Genomic DNA, 22,535 nt, shown 5'->3' on the forward strand with positions numbered 1-22,535 from the left:
TGAAGATGAAGCATATCACCTGGCAGATCACTTGAGATATTTCCATAATTAGTTTGCAAAATCTGTGTAACCTCAAGTATGAAAACTATAGAAGTTTATGCAGGAATTATAATAACCAGAAACAAATGCCAGTGTTTATTCCAAAGGAGTCAAGAGTTATTGACAGTATTTCATGGGCGAGAACTCCCACGAGACGTTTCATTAGTACAACATGGCGAGTTAGTGTTGAAACAAGGAAAATCTATGTTGTTGCCTGAAGAATGGCTGGCTGTGATGATGGGCAAAAGTCAGGTTCTGCCACTTCATGGCTGCTCTAGCATTAAGGGACGGGTTGTAATCAGGAACTTCACCTCACTCCAAAGCAGTACAAAATATACAAAGAAAAGTCTTAACACACTCCCTTTCTTCAGGGAATCTGTATCATCTGGTAGGAGGGGAATCCTGGTCCTGTTCTATGAGGACCTTGTCACGTTAACTTCTTGATAGCTTCAATCCATTCAACTCGCTCAGCCTTGCTGCTGGCCTGGATATAATAGTGTATGTCATCCTTAGTAATCACTTTGAAGAGATTTCCCTGGACATTCCCTTTAACACCTAGGCAGGAAAAAAAAAAAATCAGTGAGTGAATATCTTGCGGCTGGAACCCGGTGAAAGTCAGAATTGAGACACAGATAGAAACACTTGTGACATCTAAAATACAAATGTATTTGATTAAGGAATCCCCCCAGACATAAGCTTTTCCTTCCATTCCCATTCCCATGCCTGTGACTTAAGAGCTATCAATGGTAGATCTGGACATTCTTGAAAGCCTTTTTGGCTTGCCCCCAGTGTTGACCATAGAGCTACAATTTTGGTCACATTACGGAATCCAGTATGTTTATGTTAGAAGCAGGTACAGCTTTGGGATTTAACTGGAACCTCAATTGCCACAGTCATGAAATGGGAATACGATCTTCCTGCCTTAGTGTGATAATAGAGATTAAAGAGTGTTGCTACCCTTTTTGTACTATGTAAGTTACTGTTATTAAGTGGAAGCTTCTGGGCCAGTAAGTACAGAATCTGAGTGAGAGGCCGAGTGAATATTAAGGAGAGGATGATTTAGTTGTACTGATCACTAAAACACCCCACACACCCTTTTCACCAATTCTGAAATTAGTTTCAAAACACTTCACTCCTTGTGTTACTGACAAGGCCCAACTTAGCTCCCGTAACTCGGTCCTTCAACAGCAGAGCCTTGCTGAGCGTGTAGGAGGGAGGCCTGAAATCTTTAAAGACCGGGCCGAAGTTACACCTTACCAGTGGGAACGCCATTATCCTCCAGAGCAGACACCAGTGACCCACGAAGAGAAAACCCACCCACTGGCCGGTTCTCTTCCTACAGAGGAAAGAGACTTGGTTAGGAATTGTGTGAATGCATAAAAGGAAAGTTACACTCTCACCTGTTATTACTACACATCGTTATTACTATTCCACATTATTACTATTACTATACATCATCTGAGTGATAACCACCTCGGGTCAGCAAAGTCAGTCAGTCAGAGTTACTGTAACAGCCGATGAGGCTGAACTTAGACGTCTCTTTGCCAAGTTATTATGCACCAGTAAGGGAGCTTGGGCTTCATTTCATAGCCAGCAGCAGAAATGTGACACCCATCCTGGACCTCAGCCCTCCCAGTGGTCTGGCCTGCCCGGAGGGGGCTCCATGCTCCGGGCATAGGATGGGGGTTTCTGACTAAAGCTCAGTGGAGTAAACACCGCCTGCTCTCCACACTGTCAAAAAAAATAATGAAAAGCACACATGGCTGACCAAGGTGACGAAAGGGTCACTATCCTTGCCACTTTTGACTGAGTTGATGTCTTATCAACTCAGCAGGCTCTCTGAAACTCGGAATAGCAATTCTTTGATCAACTAGGAAAAAACACAAGAAAATTAGTAAATGGTGTTTAAATATTATATTGTGAAAAAGAAACTTTCAAAGCATTTGGTGGGGAGAAGTCGAGGAGGCAGGATCCAGGGGCTCTTGGCCCAAAGGAGGAAAGAGACTAGGAAGCTCCAGCTGAGTCTCCATCAGCCTCACCCTCCCTAACCACTCCGCACTTTCAGAGAGACAAAAATATGCTTTTTCCCTCAAAATAATGAAGTCTCCTTCCTCAGGAAGTGACGGCAGATGCTGCAGGCAGCAACACTAGGAAAGAAAGGACTATAAGGAATGAACGAGTGGTATGGAAGGGCGGGCATGGTGGGGCGGCACTTGTGGGGGTTCTGGGAGAAAGGAAACTTCGTGCTGTGCTCAAGGCAGATGGGTCTGGACCCCACAGGCAGGCACTCGGGTGCAAGGCACTCACTTTGGAAGGGTCGTAGTAGTGAAGGAAAGCCGGGTCTTTCCTCAGGACAAAGCGCCGCACCTTCCAGTTTTTCCTCTTGTGGCCCTGAACAAAGAAAGAGTCGAAGGCTCATCAGTGACAGCGGAGAGAGTCACTTCCTCTGCTTCCACACGGCTGAACCTCCAAGCCAGCCTGCTCCAGGAGGCTACTTTCCTCAGTGAGTGGGCAGGACCCCCAAGGATTGCAGTGATGTAGGGTGGACTTCCGGCTTAGGAACACTTTAGCAAAATCACTGTCACATTTAATTGAGTTGCCAGAGCCAAGGAGAGTCAGTGCTGAAGGAAAAGCGAGCAGGACCCAGACATCACTCAGGGCAACAGGGAGGCAGCAGGAGTGAACTGGACCCAAAGATACCAACGTTTTAAGTGGCAGCTTAGTCCAAAATCTTACAGGTGCAAGGACACACACACATGCACACACACACAATGAAATCACTTTAACATTCTGCATCAGAAAAAGAAAAATGATGAATTTATATGTTAAAATCTAAGTGCAAGATATTAGCATGTGACTCTCCAGTTTCACACAGCAGCCCCCATCACAAAGCTTTCTAGCCCTCAAGTCTGCAAGGCCCAGAGGCCCTCCCATGCCCTCCTCCTGTTCTTCCAGGCCCTCACTGCCTCTCGTCTCTAGTCTCCTGTCTGGCCCAGCAGAATAGGCTCTTGCATGGGTGGTCAGCCACCTCAGATCAGGCGGAGATCCTGATGTCCAAGAAGCAGGTGACAAGGACAGCACCTGCCCTGAGGAGCAACAGGAGTTGCACTGAGCGTGTGCACAGCACAGACACACATGCACACACATGTACGATGGGCCCACTAACACGGGCCTTGCAGAAGGTGCTCTGAACTCCACATGCTAGGACTTGACGATGTATTCACACCATGGCTTTGTCTTTGTGCTTGGGCAGCTGTGTGGTGACATGGTGCTACCGTTTAACGCGGTTAGCTGAGAGCAGCATCATGGCCAGTGTTAAACACGAGGCTCCCACTGCAGGTAGAATTTCATCTTATGGTAGGTGGAGAAAATGCTTGTCATTTTTAGTTCAGAAAGTCCGGCTAGGGGGTGTGAAGATCCCTACAAAAGGAGATAGAGACTCCTGGATATCTCAGGGAGTAGGGGCCCAACAAATGCAAAACACCCGCTCAGCTGGCAGTGCCCCTCCAGACAAATGTGTTAAGTGGGCAGTGCCACAGGTGTTTTGCAATGTGATGATTACTTGTGTGTGCCCTTTTCCTGCACATCCCTGTGTCTGGGCTCGTGAGTGTGAGGGGGCATGCTCATGCCCTGGGCCTTGTTCTCTGCAGCTGCACCTGGGTTCCGCTCTCGCAGATTCTGCCAATAACGAGTGCCCTCTGGAAGTTTCTGCCTGGCCCCCCCTTTGGGGTCACTGCTGCCTCCCCTGAGCCCGAGCAGTGTCTGGTCCTCCCTGCCCAAAGGCAGCCATACCTGCTTGGCCAGATAGCCTTGTTTGACCACGGTGCCGCTTAATTCCACAGAGCTAAGGTTGATTTCTTCCTTGGGGGTGGTCTTCTTCTTGTAGCTCTCCGCCTAGTGGGGAGGAGAGAGCAAGTTTCTATTACAGAGAAAATCCCAGTTCCAGGTATGAGGTCAACCATAGGGAAAAGGAAGTTCCTCGATACAGAAACCCCACTCCACCAGGGTGAACGTGCCCGCCCAACCCAAGGCCTCTCACCCAGGACGGCAGACCCCGGCCCTCCCTCTGCTGTCTCTTCCCTGTGCCCTGGTGACAAAAGAAACCTGTGCCTAACTTACGAAAGTGTACAGGGCCGTGGAGTCATCCAGGAACTGCTCGGCCAGGTCCCCAGAGCGAATGGCTCCCAGGCTCCGGGAGCCCACAGGTCTGAGGAAGTTCTCCTCCATGAGCATGGACGCGAGTGTCACGGCTTCCAGGCGGCTGGCTGCGAAGTTGCTGGAGATGAGCCAGTCCACCAGGGAGGAGCCTGCATTGGGACAGAGGCAGCACCGGTGAGATGACAGGCTGCAGACCACTTGCCTCAGGTGCTTGGCTGTAACCTTGACGTTGACATTGACATTGACGTTGACGTTGACATTGACATTGACGTTGACGTTAACATTGACGTTGACGTTGACCTCCCGGGCAGCCTGGGAGCTCTACCTAAAAGCAGACTAGAGGCTCCTACGCCCACTGCATGGAGGCATGACCCACATGTGGCTACCCCAGGTCAACCGAAGCTTTGACCCCAACTCGGTCTGGTCAAAGCACATGACTGAGTCCCAAATCTCCATGACCCAGATATCCACTGCTCAGCCTGGCTGCTGAGCGGGGAGGCTCACCTATGAAGGTCTTTTTGTAGGTGCTTCCCTGCTCCATGTTGGGGCTCGACCGGATTCCAGTGCTGCTGTCATGCATCTTGTCCACGATGCGGCTGCACAGGAGAGCAAGGCAAGAAGAGGGGCCCTCGTCACAGGGACAGGTGTGAGGAAGGGTCCCAGAGTCATTGCTCAGGGCATACAGCAAGCGGCAAATGGTACACCATGCGCCACCAAGAAAGAGAAGTATTCAGATCAGAATGTGGGAGGTGGGCTCTAAGGACCTGTTTTCTCTTTGCTCATCTAACTGTTCTAACATTTCCAAACTAAACATTTGGTAGTAAAATTAAAGAGTTGTGATCTTTAATTTAAAAACAAACAAAAAATATGTACAGTAAGGACTCTTTGTGATCTGCTGCATTAAGTCTAAACTCCCCCAGCTACTTCTCAGTCTCTCACCATCTGAATTCAGTCTTAACTACTGCTGCTCCGCCCAGCACTCCCCCCGGTTTAGCAACACCGGAGATGCACAACCAAGATTTCAGGGCCTGGCTTGGATTTTTCTGGTGAGCCCAGGAGTGGTTTCTCGCCACGTCTTCTCCAGGTTCGAGTTCCACTGCCTAGGGGGGTGGAGGAGGGTTGTGTTTCCTGCAGATGGGTTGGCATCTCAATTTCCATGACAAAAAGACTTTGAGTTTATCCCTGCTTTATATAGAGAGGAATATTGCCTCCATCACTGAGCTGCTTTCCTTCTGTTCTGCGGGACAATTCCTGCCAACAATGGAAGATCTGTTCTCAGATTTCATTTGTGTACTTGGGCTGGAAAATTCCCAAGATGAGACCTTATTTATTCCCAGTGCAGTGCTGGGCATGCAGTGGACGCTCACTGTTTCCTGAATGAGTGAATCAATGAGGAACTCACAGAACAAGAAGACAACTGCTACCAGAACACATAGCTTTTGCCACTAGGCTGCAATCAAGACCAATGACTTGGTCAGTGGGGAGTCTCAGATGCTGTGGCACAGGCCTGAGCACCCTGGCTAAAACTGAAAGGGGTGGGTCACAGAGCTGGGGAGAAACAGCAGAGGCCCAAACAGGTTGCACAGCAGGAGGGCAGGTGGGTAAGACCACTCCCAGGCAGAGGCAATAACAGGAGCAGGACAGAGACAGAGGAAGACTGTCCCACTACTCAGCAGGCCTGAGTAGCAACAGGGGCCACCTGCCCCAGAAGCTTGTCTGCCCCTCCCAGGCCACACATACAGAAGAGGCTAAAGAAAAGCCAGGAAGTGGGAGGGTCCGGCCCCAGCCAGGCACTCACTGCAGGCTGATGTGAGGGGGCAGCTTGAAGGAGTTTTTTAATATATGGAGTTGCTGGACCTTCCCCGGCTGCCCAGCATGAATAGCCCCTGTGATCTCAAAGGCCCAAGCGTCTCTCTCCTCTCGAGAACAGGCCTCCAGGAAGTACTCCGTGGATGTTCGAGTCTTCAATTTAATCAGGAGCTGTGGGAGAGACAGCCAATCAGACCAGCACTCAGAGGCTGAGCAGGCAAAAGCCAGCTGGGCCAGGGGCCAAAATGGTAGGGTCACAGGCAAAGGCCAGACCCTTGACCATCCCCCAGCTGGTGGTCTTTAAAGATTGGCTTGTACACCAAGTGATAGGAGCATCCGGTCACATAAGACAGCCTTTTCCTCGGGACAGTGTCGCACAGGGACGGCTTCCCAGATGTCTTCTAGGCCACATAGTGTTTTGACAGACCATCATTACCTTCGAGATCTTCATCGCAACCATAGCAATAGTCAGGTGGCATCATTTTATCCCATTTTATAGATAAAAAACTAAGGTTCAAAAGAGGTTCAGCTACTTGTTGAAGGTCAGACACCTGGCATTTGGTGTAGCCAGGACTAAAACCCAGGTTTTTCAAAAACTCAGCTCTTCCCATTACCCACACCACCTTCACCAACCAGGCCAGAGGTGGGAGTCTCTGGGGCAGGGAGTAGCTGGGATGCAGGGGCCTGCACTTACAGGTCGGTTTTCATACTCCAGGCAAGGGCAGGTGATGGTGCAGCCATCCAGGAGTATGCGGCCCTTGGGAGGGGTCACTTTCCTGCCCCCCTCAAGCTTGTAGTACAGCAATGTGTTCTGCTGAAGGATGAACCATCGCACCTTCCAGTTGTGGACAATGTGACCCTGAAGAAGACAGGAGAACTCTGTGGTGAGGTGGCTGAGGGGCAGTACCATGAGCAGGGAGCGTCCCGTGGCACCTGCAGCCACACTGTGCCACAGAAACAACCCCCAACAAGGGGCGCGGCCTTCTCGCTCTCTCTGGTTATTGTTTTTTTAAGCTTTATTTTATTTTTTTATTTTGAAATAACTTCAATTCAGAGAAAAGTTGAATAATATAAAGATATTTTTCAGAAACATTCAAGAATGAATTTTTAACACAATGTTCCATCACTTCCATATATTTTATCATGTATCTCCTACCAAAAAAAAAGAATATTTCCTACATCGATGATGGGAAATTTACATTAATATATTGTTTTCATCTATTCATTCTACAAAACCCATTCACATTACACCAATTGCCCCATTGTGTCCAAGGACCCAGCTCAGAATCATAAATTTTTCTTTTCATAAAGCAAGCATTGTCCTAACCAAGGATGTAAAGTACTTATACAATGAAAACTACAAGATTCTTTAAAAAGACACAGATCAAGACATAAAGAGAGGGAATGACAGTCTACATTTATAAATGGAGAGATTTAATATAAGCAAAATGACTATTCTACCAAAAGCAATATATAGATTTAATGTAATACCCACTAAAACACCAATGATATTCTTCTAGGGAATAGAAGTGAACATATTAAAACCTATGTGGAACCAAAAAGTCCTTAAATACTAAAGCACTCCTGAGAAAAAGAGAAATGGAGGCATCACGTTACATGACTTTAAACTTTACTCCACATAAAGTTTAACTGCGTGACAGCTGCATGTAAAGAATGAAGTTGCATCGCTCTCTAACAACTTGCACAAAAATAAATTCAACATCCATTAAAAACTTTCACATAAAACCTACAACAATAAAATATATAGAGGAAAAAAATGGTGATACAGTTCATGACATTAATGGTAAAGATGGTTTTAGAAACGTGACCCCTACTGCAAGGGAAATAATAAGAATTATCTTAAATCAAAGAGCTTTTACACAGTGTAAGAAAATATAAACATATTCAAAAGATGTCCTGAGCCTCCCTGGTGGCTCAAGGGGTTAAGACGCAGCCTATGAAGCTAACCACAGCCACTGCAGCATGAGTTCAATTCCCAGCCAGGGAGAAACTCACATGGTGCAGCAGACCTCTCCTGACTCGTCCACTGCTCCCCTCAGCAGTGTATTTCAGTCAATCTGCCTGTTCTGTTCCCCACTCTGTCTAGGGTGAATCCTCTCATCCCCTGCATCTCTGGCCTGTACCCCAGCTCTTGAGTGCATAAATAAATAAATCTTAAAAAAAAAAAAGACATCCTACTGAATGGGAGAAATATCACACAATCAACAAGGGGTTAACACTAGAGTTATATGACAAACAACTTTGACAACAACACAAAAGCAAGCAACCCAATTAATAAGTGGTCAACAGATCTGAACAGGCAATTCACAAAGGTATCTAGAAGGTCAACAGATATTTAGAAAAAAGTACAACATTGTTTTTAATAAGGGAGATGCAGGTCAAAACCACAATGAGGGCCTCCCCTGGTGGCGCAGGTGGTTGAGCGCTGCGCTGTGAAGCTGTCTGCAGCCTCTGCAGTGCCAGCTGGATCCCAGCCAGCTGGCGAGGATCCCACATGGCACAGCAGACCTCTCCTGTCTCGCCCGCTGTCCCCTCAGCAGTGTATTTCGGTCAGTCGGCCTGTTCTGTTCCCCACTCTGTCTCTGGTGAATCCTCTCACCCTCCCGCACATCTAGCCTTTACCCCGGTTCTTGGATAGATAGATAGATCGATAGATAGATAGATCGAGCGATCGATCGATAGATAGATAGATAGATCTTTAAAAAAAAACACAGTGAGATGTCATCTCACAGCCATGAGAATGGCACACATTAAAAAAAGGCTCTCAGCGACAAGTGCCGGAGAGGAAAATTACACAATGTTGGTAGGAATGCAAACTGGTGCAGTCATTTTAGAAAGTAATCTAGATTTACCTTCAAAAACTAAAAATGGGGCCTCCCCGGTGGCGCAGCGGTTGAGCGCTGGGTTGCAAAGCTGCCCGTGGCCTCTGCGGCGCCAGTTCGATCCCCGGCTGCTTCCCGGCCACCGGAGGAGGGTCCCGCATGGCGCGCAGACCTCTCCTGCCGCCCGCTGCTCCCCTCAGCAGTGTACTTCGGTCCTTCTGCCTGCTCTGCTCCCCGCTCTGGCTCTGGTGAATTCTCTCACCCTCCCGCGCTTCTGACTGTACCCAGTGCATGTATAAACAAACAAACAAATAAAGAAAGAAAGAAAACATGCCTCTATAAAAAAAAAAGAAAAAAAGAAAAAGAAAAAAAAACTAAAAATGGAAATACCATATGAACTAGCAATTCCACTTTGGGGCATCTATCCAAAGAACATGAAACCATCAACACCAAAAAAGTATATGCTCTACAATGCTTGTTTCAGCATTACTAACAACAGCTAGGACATGGAAACAACTTAAGTGCCCACGAATAGAGGAATGGATCAAGAAGATGTAGTATAGCCACAAATGGAATATTATGCAACCATAAAGAAAGACAAATGTTACTCTTTACAGCATAAAGGAAGGAATTCAGGGAATTTTGTGTACTAAAGCAAGTCATAATTACAAAGACAATTATAGGATATTTACATAAGGGATAATTCAATGAAGCTAAATACTCATATCAACTAGTTGATACTAATAAACCAACTGATGTTTCTGAGGTTAAGAAGGAAGGGGGGGTGAGAAGTAGTCAAAGGGGTGTAAAAGATGATGGCTGGGGGAAGAAAAAGCATCATCTTTGTCTTTATCTTTGTGATGTCTTTTGAGTTTGTAACAAAAATCTTTGGCACTGACCTTCCAGTTCCCATTTGACCTTTTTTCCTGGTTATAAACCTTGAAAGAAACTGCAAAGCATATAGAAGAGAAAATCCTACTGCTAGAAGCTGGCCGTTTTCAACATTTCACATTTCATTCAAGTCTTTTTTCCTTTCAGTTTTTATTTCTAGTTTTTTTTTTTTTAATTCAGGACCATATTACATATAGTTTTATTATTTAGTCTTCATTTTACTTAGCTTTGTTCGGTTCACACCATTAAAGTTCTTTAAAACACATTTTATTATTTAGTAAAATTTTATTGAATGACAGTATTGTATCAATTTCAGAGGTACATCTTTACCTCTATGTGTGTATAAAGCTCGCCTTACAAACACCAAGTTTCTAGTGCATTCCACTATCAGGTTGATAATCTCTAACCCTCCCACTCTCTGGTTCTTCCCCTCTCCTCTGGTAACTATTATATTTTTCAGAGTCTAAGACTTATTTTTGTTATAATTTGTTAGGTGATTTGCTTTTGTTATTTATATTCCACATATGGGAGAAACCTGATAACTATCTTTCACTTTCTGACTTATTTCACTTAGCATAATCACCCCAAGTTCCATCCATGTCACATGGTAAGATTTCACCTTTTTAACAGCTAAGTAGTATTCCACTGAGTATATATACTGCAACTTTTTAATCCAGTCATCCATTGATGGACATTTAGGTTGTTTCCATGTCTTAGCTACTGTGAATAATGCTGCTCTGAACATAGGGGTGCATATCTTTTTGAATTAGTTAAAACATGTTTTTAAATTTCCACTAAGTAGGTACATCATTTACTTGCCAGTATCCTGTGGTTTAAAACTGAGGTGGTGTCATTTTTTTACTATTATAACAAATTCTGCAATAACTAACCTTGCATAAATTTTGATCTGCATCTCTGATTTTTTCCCCCTTAGGATATATTCCTAGAAATGATTAATTACTAGTCAAAAGATGGGAACAATTTGTAAATTTGAAGCCACAATAGTACTGGTGCTAAGGGCCCTCACAGGCTCACCTAGCCAGGTGTGGCAGGGCTAAAAGGCAGGGTGGTTTGGGGGCTCCCCAGGGGGTCATAGAGTTAGCGGGTAGGGTAATCCGGTGACAGCATAAAAGTTTCTAGAACAGACAAACAGATGGGGGAGTGTCTGCTGAGGAATCAGAAAGGAATGAGTTTATTACACATTCATGGAAGAACTTTCTTGGTGTATTCCATTAGGACTAGATGTCAACCAAGAGAAATGTGCTTTCTCTGAACCAGAGGCCATTTCCACAGTTTATTCATTTCCTTGCCTGGCACGTATTAATTTCAGAAGCCTCTTCAAGGCTCACATCTGTGATACGATGATTCTCAGTGTATGCTGAGTGCTGTCAGGGAGCCAGAAATTGCACAAATACTTTCTGTGTGAGTACTGGCCTGTGTCCAAATAGACATCACATAAAGTTTAGTTTAGCAACTAAACTTTAAAAAAAAAGATTTATTTCATTTATTTATACATACAAGAGCTGGGGTGTAGGCCAAAGGTGCAGGAGGTGAGAAGATTCACCAGAGACAAAGTAGGGAGCAGAATAGGCAGATTGACTGAAACATCTGCTGAGGGGAGCAGCTGGTGAGACAGGAGAGGTCTGTTGTGCCACGTGGGTCAGCTCCCTGGCTGATGATTGAACTCAGGCTGCAGTAGCTGGCGATAGCTTGATAGCACTGAGACTTTAACCCCTGCGCCACCAGGGAGGCTCCTAAATAAAACTTTTAACAAAGTTATCTGACAAGAGTTATTAACATGCCTGCATGTCATTATGCTACGTGGTGGTCAAGCTGTTCACGTGAGGGGACTTATGTAGCCAGACAGAATTTGACAGTTGTGTTCTGTACTCTGCCCTGTCCTTGGAACCCACACAGAACAGCCATGTAGCAGGCAGATGTGTCTGCAGCCAGAAAAGACGTGCTCTGACTCCTCAGCGACTGGGGTTCTCTGCTGCATTCCGGGTGGCTCAGATTCAGGTTCCCTTTCCCAGTGATGCCTTACGGGGGGTCCTGAAGAGCACAGTAGTACATTGCCAGTGAATGAGGAAGTTAGGAAATGGGCACAGGTAGTCTTAAGAACAGGGTACCCCAAGCTCCAAGCCCATTTATCAATCTGAACAATCAGTTGGAACCAGGAGTGTGCTCCCCAAGCCCCCGTGACCTAGGTCATTCATCAGCCTAATTGGAAAGCAATCACGGGACCAGGAGGGTACCCCCCAACTCAATTAAAAATGGAATGTTCAGAACACCAACAAACACAGTAGCACAATGCTAAAGCAATGGGCCAAACCTGGTTCCAGAAGGCAGGCTAGGTAAGGTGGGAAGACTCAGTAGGACTTGGTAGCTTAGGAGAGCTCGCAGACCCAGCCAGTCAGCAAGAGAAACAACTCGGCGACTTCCAAATGCCAAACCCCGACTCCTCGCCCACTATACTCATGGAAGCACATATTTCTTGCCCCTCAGTAGACACCCACTCAGAACCCCTCTCTCCTGGAGAGCTTTCTTGTGCTTCCTCTAACCTATCAATAAATCTCTTGCTTTTCTGTAACTCATCTCACCATTGAATTCTTTCCTCCCAAGACGAGAACAGAGATCAGCCCTCGGGGAGTCCCAGGACCCTCAAGGCCCATATTTACTGGCACACAAGGCTGTGGGAGAGGAGAGGAACATAATCTAAGTTGACAGTACAGGGACCGGCATGAGGTGGAGAAAGGGAGGGAACAAAATAATCTTTAATGTTAACACAGGGGCCTCCCTGGTGATGCAAGGTGTTGAGCACAGTACTATGAAGCTGTCCGCAGCCTCTGCAGCACGAATTCGATCCCAGCCAGCCAGGGAGCTACCCACATGGTGCAGCAGACCTCTCCTGTCTCACCCGCTGCTCCCCTCAGCAGTGTGTTTCATCAGTCTGCCTGTTCTGTTCCCCACTCTGTCTCTGGTGAATCCTCTCACCCCCTGTACCTCTGGCCTATATCCCAGCTCTTGTATGCATAAATAAATACATTTTTAAAAGAATAAAAAAAAATGTTAACACAGAAACGTTATGGGTGGAATTTTGTCTGCCCCACCCCAACCGTCCCACCACCCACACTGCATCATACCACCCCTCCCCTACCGCCAAGCAAAAAATCCATATGTTGCAGCCCTAACCCCCAATACCTCAGATTGTAATTGTTTAGAGAAAGGGCCTGTAGGGTAAGGTAAAAGGTATCAGGCTTTTCTGCCCTCCTGCCATCAGGATAGATGAGGGAATCCTGTGATCCTGAATGCATGCCTGATGGCGGGCACCTGAAGTGGGAACACCTGCGCTAAGACTGTGCTTTTAAGGGCAGCGTCACAGGGACGCCAGAAGCCGAGCAGCAGCAGAAACCGAAGAGAAGCCGAGAGAGAAGCAGAGAAGAAGCAGCAGAAGCAGAGAAGGCCAGAGAGCCCAGAGAGGCCAGGGCCTCCCAGCCCCCCAGCACCCCTGCCTGCCATATGCCTGCAAAAACCCACTGAGGACTCTGACTCCTCCTTTACCCGGTCTGCTGGATCAGAAAACCTGCACTGTGGCCAGTCCTGCCCTTTACAATTGGCGTAAGTCGGCAAGATCCATGTAGACGGGTATTGGAGCCCTCTGAAGACCTGGAGGGACTAAGGAGTAACAGACTTTGCCTGTGACGACGCTGGAGGCATCATGGCGACACAGAAGAGGGACGGGGTCCAGGAGCTGCGGGATGGGACCTGGCATGAAGGAGACGCCAAAGAGGACCAGCCAACGACACCCGAAAAGACCAGCCAACGACCCCTGAGGCAGCAAGAATCGTCGAGAAGACAGGACCACGATTCAGAGCTCGCCAGTGCTGATTCAGGGAGAGGCCAACGAACTTGGCCTGATGGACATGGACTCGGACTGACAATCCCGCCAGAAGGCAGAGGACCTTGGCAGGTTATGTTTTTTTTTTGGGACTCTGGGGGTGGCCAGTGGGCCTTGATGGCCAAAGCAATCTGTGTATGCCCAGCATCTAGGCAGAGGACAAAAGCCAACTGAGAAGGCAAAAGCTGGTGCTGATGCTAAGTTGAGAAGCCCTGAGTGGCTGTTAAGGAGCCTGACTATGCTGAAGACCTGTGAGTCTCGTAAAATCACCTGTGGGTGATGCCCTGCTCGTTCTTGAGTGAGGGTGAGGAGCTGAGGAACCCGTCCTTGTGGGACGGGTGGGGAATTTGGCTTGGGGTGGAGCCCAAGCCGAATGTAGAGTTTGGATCCCCGACCCATGTGCTTGTGCAGTGGGTTGGCCTGAGTGCAGGGGTCTGCGAGTTGCATTGGTGGCCATGAAGGCCGAGTGTTGGAGCGACTGCAGACAGAAACCCTGAGGGTTGGCGATTACCCCCAACAGAATAGAATCGCCAGTCCCAGAGTGAGTGCACCTGGGGGTGGATGCTGTGTGTGGCTTGTAGCCGAGACAACAGCCAGAGAAGGCCAGGAAGCCTGACGGCTCCTGGTGTGTTATAGTAGATGCCGTGAGTGATTCCCCTCCCCAGTGCCTTCGGCAGCAGATTTGGTGGCTCATCTGCTGGTACCAATAATTGTCTTTTGTGCTAGGTTGGGGCCCTGCCTGGACTTATTTGTGTTCTGTTGTATTTTGTTATATTGTTATGTATTTGCTTTTGTGGGCCATGGCTGCATTGTTTGTTTGCTTAGAAAATTGTATATATATGTAGACTATATGGCAGAAAACCCTGAGGGGGTGGACTGTAGGATAAGGTAAAAGGTATCAGGCTTTTCTGCCCTCCTGCCATCAGGATAGATGAGGGAACCCTGTGATCCTGAATGCATGCCTGATGGCAGGCACCTGAAGTGGGTACACCTGCGCTAAGACTGTGCTTTTAAGGGCGGTGTCACAGGGACAGCAGAAGCCGAGAGAGAAGCAGAGAAGAAGCAGCAGAAGCAGAGAAGGCCAGAGAGCCCAGATAGAGTGAGGATTTGCTGGGGGCTGGGAGGCCTGCCAGCCTCCCAGGCCCCCAGCATCCCTGCCTGCCATATGCCTGGTGAACCCCAATAAAAGACCTGCAAAAACCCACTAAGGACTCTGACTCCTCCTTTACCCGGTCTGCTGGATCAGAAAACCTGCACTGTGTCCAGTCCTGCCCTTTACAGGGCCTTTAGCATTCAATCTGACTGTCCTTCTAAGAAGAGGAAGTATGGCTACCCAGAGACACTGGCATGTGCACACACAGAGGAAAGGCCCCGTGAGGACACCCCAAGAAGAGGCCAGATGAAGTTGAGGATAGAGGCTCAGAAGAAACCAAACCTGCTGACACCTGGATCTTGGGCTCTCACCTCCACAGCTGTGGGAAAACAAATCTCTGTTGTCCTGCTGTGGTGCTTTGTTACAGCAGCCCCAGCAGCTCCAGGAAACTCACACCATGAGGGGAGGAGAGACGTGGCTGGAGGTGGTAGAAGATAGTGTAACCAGCAGATGTTGACCGTTGAAAGATAACACAAAGGGCCTCCCTGGTAGCACAGGGGTTAAAGTCTCAGCACTATCAAGCTCTCGATGCCCGGACAGGGAGCAACCCACATGGTGCAGCTGACCTCTCCTGTCTTGGCTGCTGGTCCCCTCAACAGTGTATTTCAGTAGATCTGCCTGTTCGGCTCCCCACTCTGTCTCTGGTAAATCCTCTCACTTCCTGCTCCTCTGGCCTGCACCCCAGCTCTTGTATAAATAAATAAGTAAATAAATCTTTAAAAAAAAAAAAAGATGACATTCAGACCCCTGGCACTAAGGAATAGGCAGGGACCCAGTTTCTGCCAATCCCACACATGGGGCAACAATGCAAGTTTGGCAGCAACCAGAGGTGTGGAAACAGCAAATTTTGGCAAGAACAGTATGGCGAACAGGTTCTTCTGCCACCCAGCCCCTAGAGTTACCAGGGACAAATGACAAACAGTGTCAGCAGTAATATTTCCACTAGAAACGCCAAGTAGTGCCATTGAGTATTTTTGTCTGCCTGTGCCATCTCTGCTGTGTAGCATTCCAGTCAGGACCTTGGCCCTGGGTTACTTAAGATTTATTATCCTCCAAGAAATCCTTGGCCCTGGGTTACTTAAGATTTATTATCCTCCAAGAAATCCCTTCTGTGCAAACTCACTAGAGTGGCAGGTGTCAGGAGTAACTGAGAAACCCCACCGAGAGCAAAGGAGAGAGGTTGAGGAGGAAGGCTGATGAGCAAGGATGAACTTAGTGGGTAGAAAACTCAAAGCAGCTGGAGATCCTCATAAAAATGTTCAAATTCCTTGACCTAATAATTCCACTGCTGGGACCTGTGCTAAGTAAATAATTTTGAGTAAGAAAAAGGTTTTATGTCTCAAAACACTTTAGGATCATTGCTTAGGATAAAAAAGAAATGTAAAATATTCAGACTGTGTTACAATCTGGTGCCCAGAGTGGCTAGTGGGGGGCTTCTGGCCTTAACAGATGGCCAGACCCAGAATCTGAGTCATCCGAAGTCACAAAATGGTCTTTGATGTGGGCACAACACTTTGGCTTACATGGTGTAGGGTAAGGTAAAAGTATCAGGCTTTTCTGCCCTCCCGCCATCAGGATAGATGACGGAACCCTGCGGTCCTGAATGCATGCCTGATGGCGGGCACCTGGAGTAGGGTGTGGGCATAGGTAGATGGGATTCACCTAGGTTAAGACTGGGCTTTGAAGGGCGGTGTCATGGGGACGCCAGCAGAAGTGGAGAAGCAGGATTGCAGAGAAGCAGAGAACACGAGAGAAGGCCAGAGAGCCCAGAAAGAGTGAAGACATGCAGGGGGCTGGGAGGCCTACCAGGCTCCCCGCACCCCCGGCACCCCTACCTGCCGTATACCCGGTAAATCCCAATAAAAGCCTGCAAAAGCCACTGAGGGTTCCAAGAGTCCTCCTTTACCCAGTCGGCTGGATTAGAAAACCTGCTCAGTGCCCTATTCCTGACCCTATACATGGCTTCATATAAATACCTAATAAGAACTCTACTAACTATTTTAGAAAATGTCTAGAAGGATACCCCAGAAATGTAAACAGTTGCCTCCTCTGGGGACTGAAATTGAATACAGGACAGTAAGAACGGAAACTTTTTCATTTACACCCTGGAGCACCATTCTATTTTTTTTTAATATGCATATATATCTTTATAATGAAAAAATGAAGTTAAAGCCAAATAAACAAAAATCCTGATGAGATGATTAAGGAAAGCATTCATTCATTATCTACTTATTCAGCAATCAATAACTAAATTCTAATGCACCAAAGACTGTGCTGGCAGCAGAGACACAAAGATGAACCAAATTCTGCCCCCAAACAGTGGGGAGGACAATGACTGCACCCAGCAGAATTTCCAGTACAGATGATTGGTGGGCCCCCCACCTACTGGCAGTCACACCCTAGTGTAGTTTCCTTTTTTTTTTTTTAAGATTTATTTATTTATTTGTTTGTTTATACATACATGCACTGGGTACAGTCAGAAGCGCAGGAGGGTGAGAGAATTCACCAGAGCCAGAGCGGGGAGCAGAGCAGGCAGAAGGACCCAAGTACACTGCTGAGGGGAGCAGCGGGCGGCAGGAGAGGTCTGTGCGCCATGTGGGACCCTCCTCCGGTAGCCGGGGAGCAGCCAGGGATCGAACCAGCGCCGCAGAGGCTGTGGGCAGCTTAGCAACCCATCGCTCAACCGCTGCGCCACCGGGGAGACCCCCTAGTGTAGTTTAATGTTGTACAACATGATCTGTTTGACCAAGGGAATATTGGGAGTGGTGGGCAGTGAGTCCTGACATTGTTATTAAAACCTCTGTCGGGCCTCCCCGCGCTTCTAACTATACCCAGTGCTTGTATAAACAAACAAACAAATAAATAAAACATGCCTCTATTAAAAAAAAATTTAAAAAATAAAACCTCTGTCACCTCTCTCTCTATTTCTCCTTTCTCTCCCTTCCTTCCTCTCTGATCTCGCATTCTGTTAAAAACCAGTTGCCACTTGATAAGCAACACCACAGGGAGGCTCGAATGATGGCCTCCAACCACCAGTCATGCAAGGGAGCCTGAAGTCTCTCATCCACCAGGCACGCCTGCAGGCCACTGCCATGCAGGGCAACACTGACTGCAACTGCATGAAAGCAGCTGAGCCAGAATCTTGAAGCTAAGCTCTTCATGGCTACCTGAGCTTTAGCAACCGTGTGAGAAAACTTTTGTGGTTTTAAGATGTTAAGCTGTGGGGTAATGTTACACAGCAATAGGTAGCTTAAATAGCGCACAGTGCAAAGCCCAAGGAGGACCAAGATGGAAAAGGGAGCTCAGAAGAGGGTGGGTGGAGTGGGTTTAGACAGGCTCCCTGAAGAGCTGATTCTGGGGCCGAGTCTTGAGGGCTGCATGGAGTTAGCCAGGTCAGGAAGGGAGGGAAGGGAGGGCATAAAACCACCTCCGCTTTTGGGAAACTTCAAGTAGTTCTCTTTGGTTCAGGCTCAGAGACCTGTGGAGAAGGGGTGGGGAAAGTGATAAGGGCCCAGTTAGCTTCAGGTTCCATGTTGTAGAGATGGATCTTAATACTGCAACCAGAGGGGAGTCCTTGAAGACTTGTAAGCAGAAGGATAATAAGTTTAGGTTCTTGTGTTAAGAAGATCAGCCTGGGGGGGCCTCCCTGATGGCACAAGGGGTTACATCTCAGCACCACGAAGCTATCAGCAGCCACTGCAGCATGAGTTCAATCCCCAGCCAGTGAGGTGACCCACATGGCGCGGGAGACCTCTCCTGTCTCGCCCGCTGCTCCCCTCAGCAGTGTATTTTGTCAGTCTTCCTGTTCTGCCTCTGGTGAATCCTCTCACACATACCCCCACCCCCGCACCTCTGGCCTGCACCCCAGATCTTGTATGCACAATAAATAAAATAACTCTTAAAAAAAAAAAAATCAGCCTGACCACACTATGCCCCAACAGCTGAAAAACTGGACCCGAGAGCGAGCAGCTCAATCTGGAGGCGGCTGTAGTCATCCACAAAATGGGAAGGAGGGCGCCATTATCCCAGAGACAGATAAGCCGCCCCATGCCCAGAGGGCAGCCAGGACTGGTCCAGAGTTACCAGGCAAGGCGGGTCAGAGGCCACAGCGTATGGTATAAAATGAAAAAGGACCCAGACTCCTTCCACTGGGACACTTCCCCCCCTCTCCAAGCTTCTTGTCTGTAAGAGGCTGGCTGGGGCCAGTAGTGTCTTGGAGTTCCCGTGCCCCTTTGCAGGGAAGAAGGAGGAGGGTCCCTAAGCAGGCACATAACCTAGGGCTGGGCAGAAGAGGCACAGCATGTTACAGCTGGAGAGACCCTTTGAACAAGCCTGTTCTACTCCAGAACTTCAAAGGTGAGGACACTGAGGCCCAGAAAGGTCTTGCCCAAGGTCCTACAACCCTGAAGAAGCAGAGATGGTACTTGTTATGGGTTGAATTATATCCCCCGAAAAGGCGTGCTGAAGTTGTAACCCCTAGTACCTGGGAATCTGATCAGATCTGGAAATAGGGTCTTTGCAGATGTAACCAGTTCAGAGGAAGTCATGCTGGATTTGGGTGGCCCCAATTTGTCATGACTGGTATCCTTACACAAAGAAGAAAATTTGGAAATTAAGAAACACACAGGCAGAAGCTGGTCATGGGGTAAAGGCAGAGGTTAGAGTGCCGCATCCACAGGCCAAGAACACTGTGGAGTGCCCACAAGTACCAGGAGCTCAAAGGCCAGGCAAGAGTCTCCCTCAGCTGGATTCAGACTCAAAGCCTCCAGAACAGCACCCTCGTCAATTTTCCTTCTGTGCTTATTTTTCCTTTACTCATACCTTTTATATTTTTACTCTTTGGGTTATAAACATTTTAAATATCTGTATAACCATAATTTACTTAATCATTTGCTTATTTGGAGAGACACATAGGTTGTTTTCAGTACATAAATAACACTTTCGTCATACAGCTTTTACCGTATTTCCTTGGGATCAAGTCCTATGAGTGAAATTTCTAGGCAAAGCATGTTAACATGCTGTCATTTTCTGAGTGTTGGTGCCTCAGCCTCCTCTTAAAGGAACAGCAGTTCTACCCACGCCATCTGGCTTCCTTCCCCTGTCTCTCCTTTAAAGACAGGCCAAGCTCGCTCCTGTGTTTTGCCTGGAGCTTTGCTTCTTTCTTGTCTGGATTAAGAGCCAAATCCTTCATGCCCCTGCCTGTCTCCTGTTCGCCCTCAGCCCTGATGACTGTTCTATACTCTGGTTTCTGGCTAGGCCCTGCCTCACCTCTGGGCTGTATACCTCCTAAACAAATGAAATCTCACGGCCACCGTCCTGCAGCTTCCCCAGTGGACACAGGCACGGCAGCTGCCACCCAGGAGAAATGGGGACTTGAGGGAGAGGAAAAGACTGGATTGATGGTGGAAGGAAACTGTTTACAGGAACTTGGAAGCCACTTCCCTCACCTTGCAGGAAAGGGTGTGGCCTCTGCTTGTCAGAGGGTCAAGCTAAAACCTGGTCTTAGGGTTTGGCTGGAATGAGTTTCAGGTATTTCAGCCAACCCCCTTTTGTGGGCTTTGGACCTGCTGACTCTCCTCAGTTCTCTGCATCCTGAGCTGGCCAGGAGGACTGGACAGGCTGTGCAGAAAAGAACTCAAATCCTTCCTGCCCTCTAGCCACCCCCTGACCTTATAATAGTAGTGAATCATGTAAGGTAACCCCCCAGAAACAGTGGAAGACCCACAAGGGCCCGGCTAGGGGGTTGCTCTCTCCAGGATCCTACTAGGCTCAGCTGTCAACCGTGCCCCCCAGAGCTCCTGCTCAGCTCCCAGTCTCCATCCTGCTGCAGGAAAGTGGGAGAAGTTCACCATGGTTTGTCTCTTGGAAGTGCAGTTCCCTCCACATGCCGTGAGGGACCAGTCTACCCTTTGAATCTCTATGGTATGAAGCCAGTGTGGAGTTTCGCAAAGGCATGTATCTCTTCTGACCCTTGATCTGGTATCTACCTCCTATCACTCATGCTTAGTTTTGAGCAAACAACACACACGCCCTCCTCTATCATGCAAGTATAATATAATGTGACTACACTGCCTGTGCACCTAATGCTATTTGAGACTTCCAGGCTGATCTGGCAGCCAGTGGACATGGTGGGCAGTTGAGCCTTCACCTCTCTTCATCCATCCCCCTCCCTGGCCTAAACTCAGTAGAAGAGTGAAAGGCTCATCCCCTAGATTAATTTATCTGCATGCACTGTTACCATGTCAGCACAAAAGGTGACTGTGGTCACTAATATGAAAATTTTGAAGAATTTTAAAATATCAATTTTCCTCTTGCTCTTGGTTCATTTTCTCCATTAATTCTTTGCATCCATTCCTTTTTTGGGGGGGTCTGGGATCCTACCTGCTGTGGGAAAGACCAACTGGGGTGATGGGAAGGAGGGAGCAAAGGACTTCCAGTCCCAACTGTTATTAACCCTGGGGCTCTGAGCATGTTATCGCCTGTTTCTGATCCTCAGTTTCTTCATCTGTAGCCAAGTGATAACAACACCCACCCTGCAGTGGAGTGGATGTCAGCAGGTTCGATTCCTGCTCTATCACCCACTCACGCCAAGATCCTGAGCATGGGACTGGGCCTCTTCAAGCTTTGTTTTTCTCCTTGCTGAAAGAGGGTGGGTGGGGGCTCTAAGGACCCTGCAGGGTTGTTTGGGAGCAATAAAGGAGACAAAGTCCCCCACAGGACAGCAGCATGGGCTTCCCGCCTGCTCCCGCGTTATGGAGGCTGCATTACCTGGACGCAGCTCTGAACTTCAGAGCACCCTTGCCTTGTGTTAATATATAATCATATATTTCACTATTATACTCTTCACAGTTTAATAAGGGGTTTAAATGAAAAGACCCACTTCAGCAGCTGCCACCCACACTCCATGCATTATTCTAGCAGGAGTCTCCTTGCCTGTGTCTTGACCGCTCTTTTTCACCCAAATCTGACTTCCCGCCACCGTCCACCCGGCTGGGCGCAGGGACGCGAGCTCTGCCCGGCGGAGCCCCGGGTTCGGGCATGGGCACCGGCTGGGGGGGTTGATGGCGCCCGGCCGCCGCCGGGGGCCCTGCCGATGTCCGGAGGGGCTCCCCACCGCTCACCCTCTTGACGAGGAAGCCCTCCTTGAGCACGCCGTCCTCCATGCCGCGCCCGCCGGCCCTCGGACCCTCCCGCGGGCGCCGTCCGGGAGCTCCGGCCTCTCGCGCCTCCTCGCGCCGCGCACCCAGGAAGCGCCTCCGCCTGGGCGCGGTGCCGCCTCCCTGGCCCGCATCCAGAGCCAGAGGCCTCCCGGGCAGGAAATCTCTCCAGAGCGCCTTCCTGACGTGGTTCCCCGCGAAGGTGCCGAGCATCCGCGGCTGACGAGCCACCAGCCACTCCAAGTTCAAAGCCCCGCCCCGGGTCACCTTCTGGGGGCTTCGCCTCCCGTACTCGCCCACTGGCAGGCAGGGTGCCCCATCCAGGTGCCCCCAGGTGTTCTGTGCCTCGCACTATTACCGTCTTTGCCCATCTGCCTGCACCCCCAGCTTCACCAGGTGCTTGCCTGGCGCTTAGTCTGCAGCCCTTGCGCAACTTCCTGAGCTAAACTGAACTGAAAGGATTTCAAGGATGAGGGTTATCCCTGAGCGCAATGATTTCACAGAAATGCCACAGGAATGGAAGAAAATGGGGCGGGAGCCTGGGTGGATGGAACCAGGCTTCTGGTGGAGCAGGAAAAAGTTCCCAT

The 22,535-nt window shown here is 48.5% G+C and overlaps 1 protein-coding gene across 1 annotated transcript; it reads right to left on the reverse strand.

The window, feature by feature from the left end:
- Positions 1-466: 466 nt before the first annotated feature.
- On the reverse strand, positions 467-22,107 carry PLEK2 (pleckstrin 2; the record flags this gene model as incomplete). The annotated part of the gene is made up of 9 exons (XM_084239847.1): positions 21,913-22,107; positions 6,701-6,865; positions 5,996-6,177; positions 4,702-4,793; positions 4,159-4,346; positions 3,832-3,933; positions 2,347-2,430; positions 1,297-1,375; positions 467-594 (listed from the first exon to the last, which is right to left on the reverse strand). Exons 1-9 carry the CDS (start codon positions 21,952-21,954, stop codon positions 467-469), a joined length of 1,062 nt encoding a protein of 353 aa, XP_084095973.1. The 5' UTR covers positions 21,955-22,107.
- Between the last annotated feature and the right edge of the window lie 428 nt (positions 22,108-22,535).

This window comes from Talpa europaea (genome assembly GCF_964194135.1).
Source record: "Talpa europaea genome assembly, chromosome: 8".
NCBI lineage: Eukaryota > Metazoa > Chordata > Mammalia > Eulipotyphla > Talpidae > Talpa > Talpa europaea.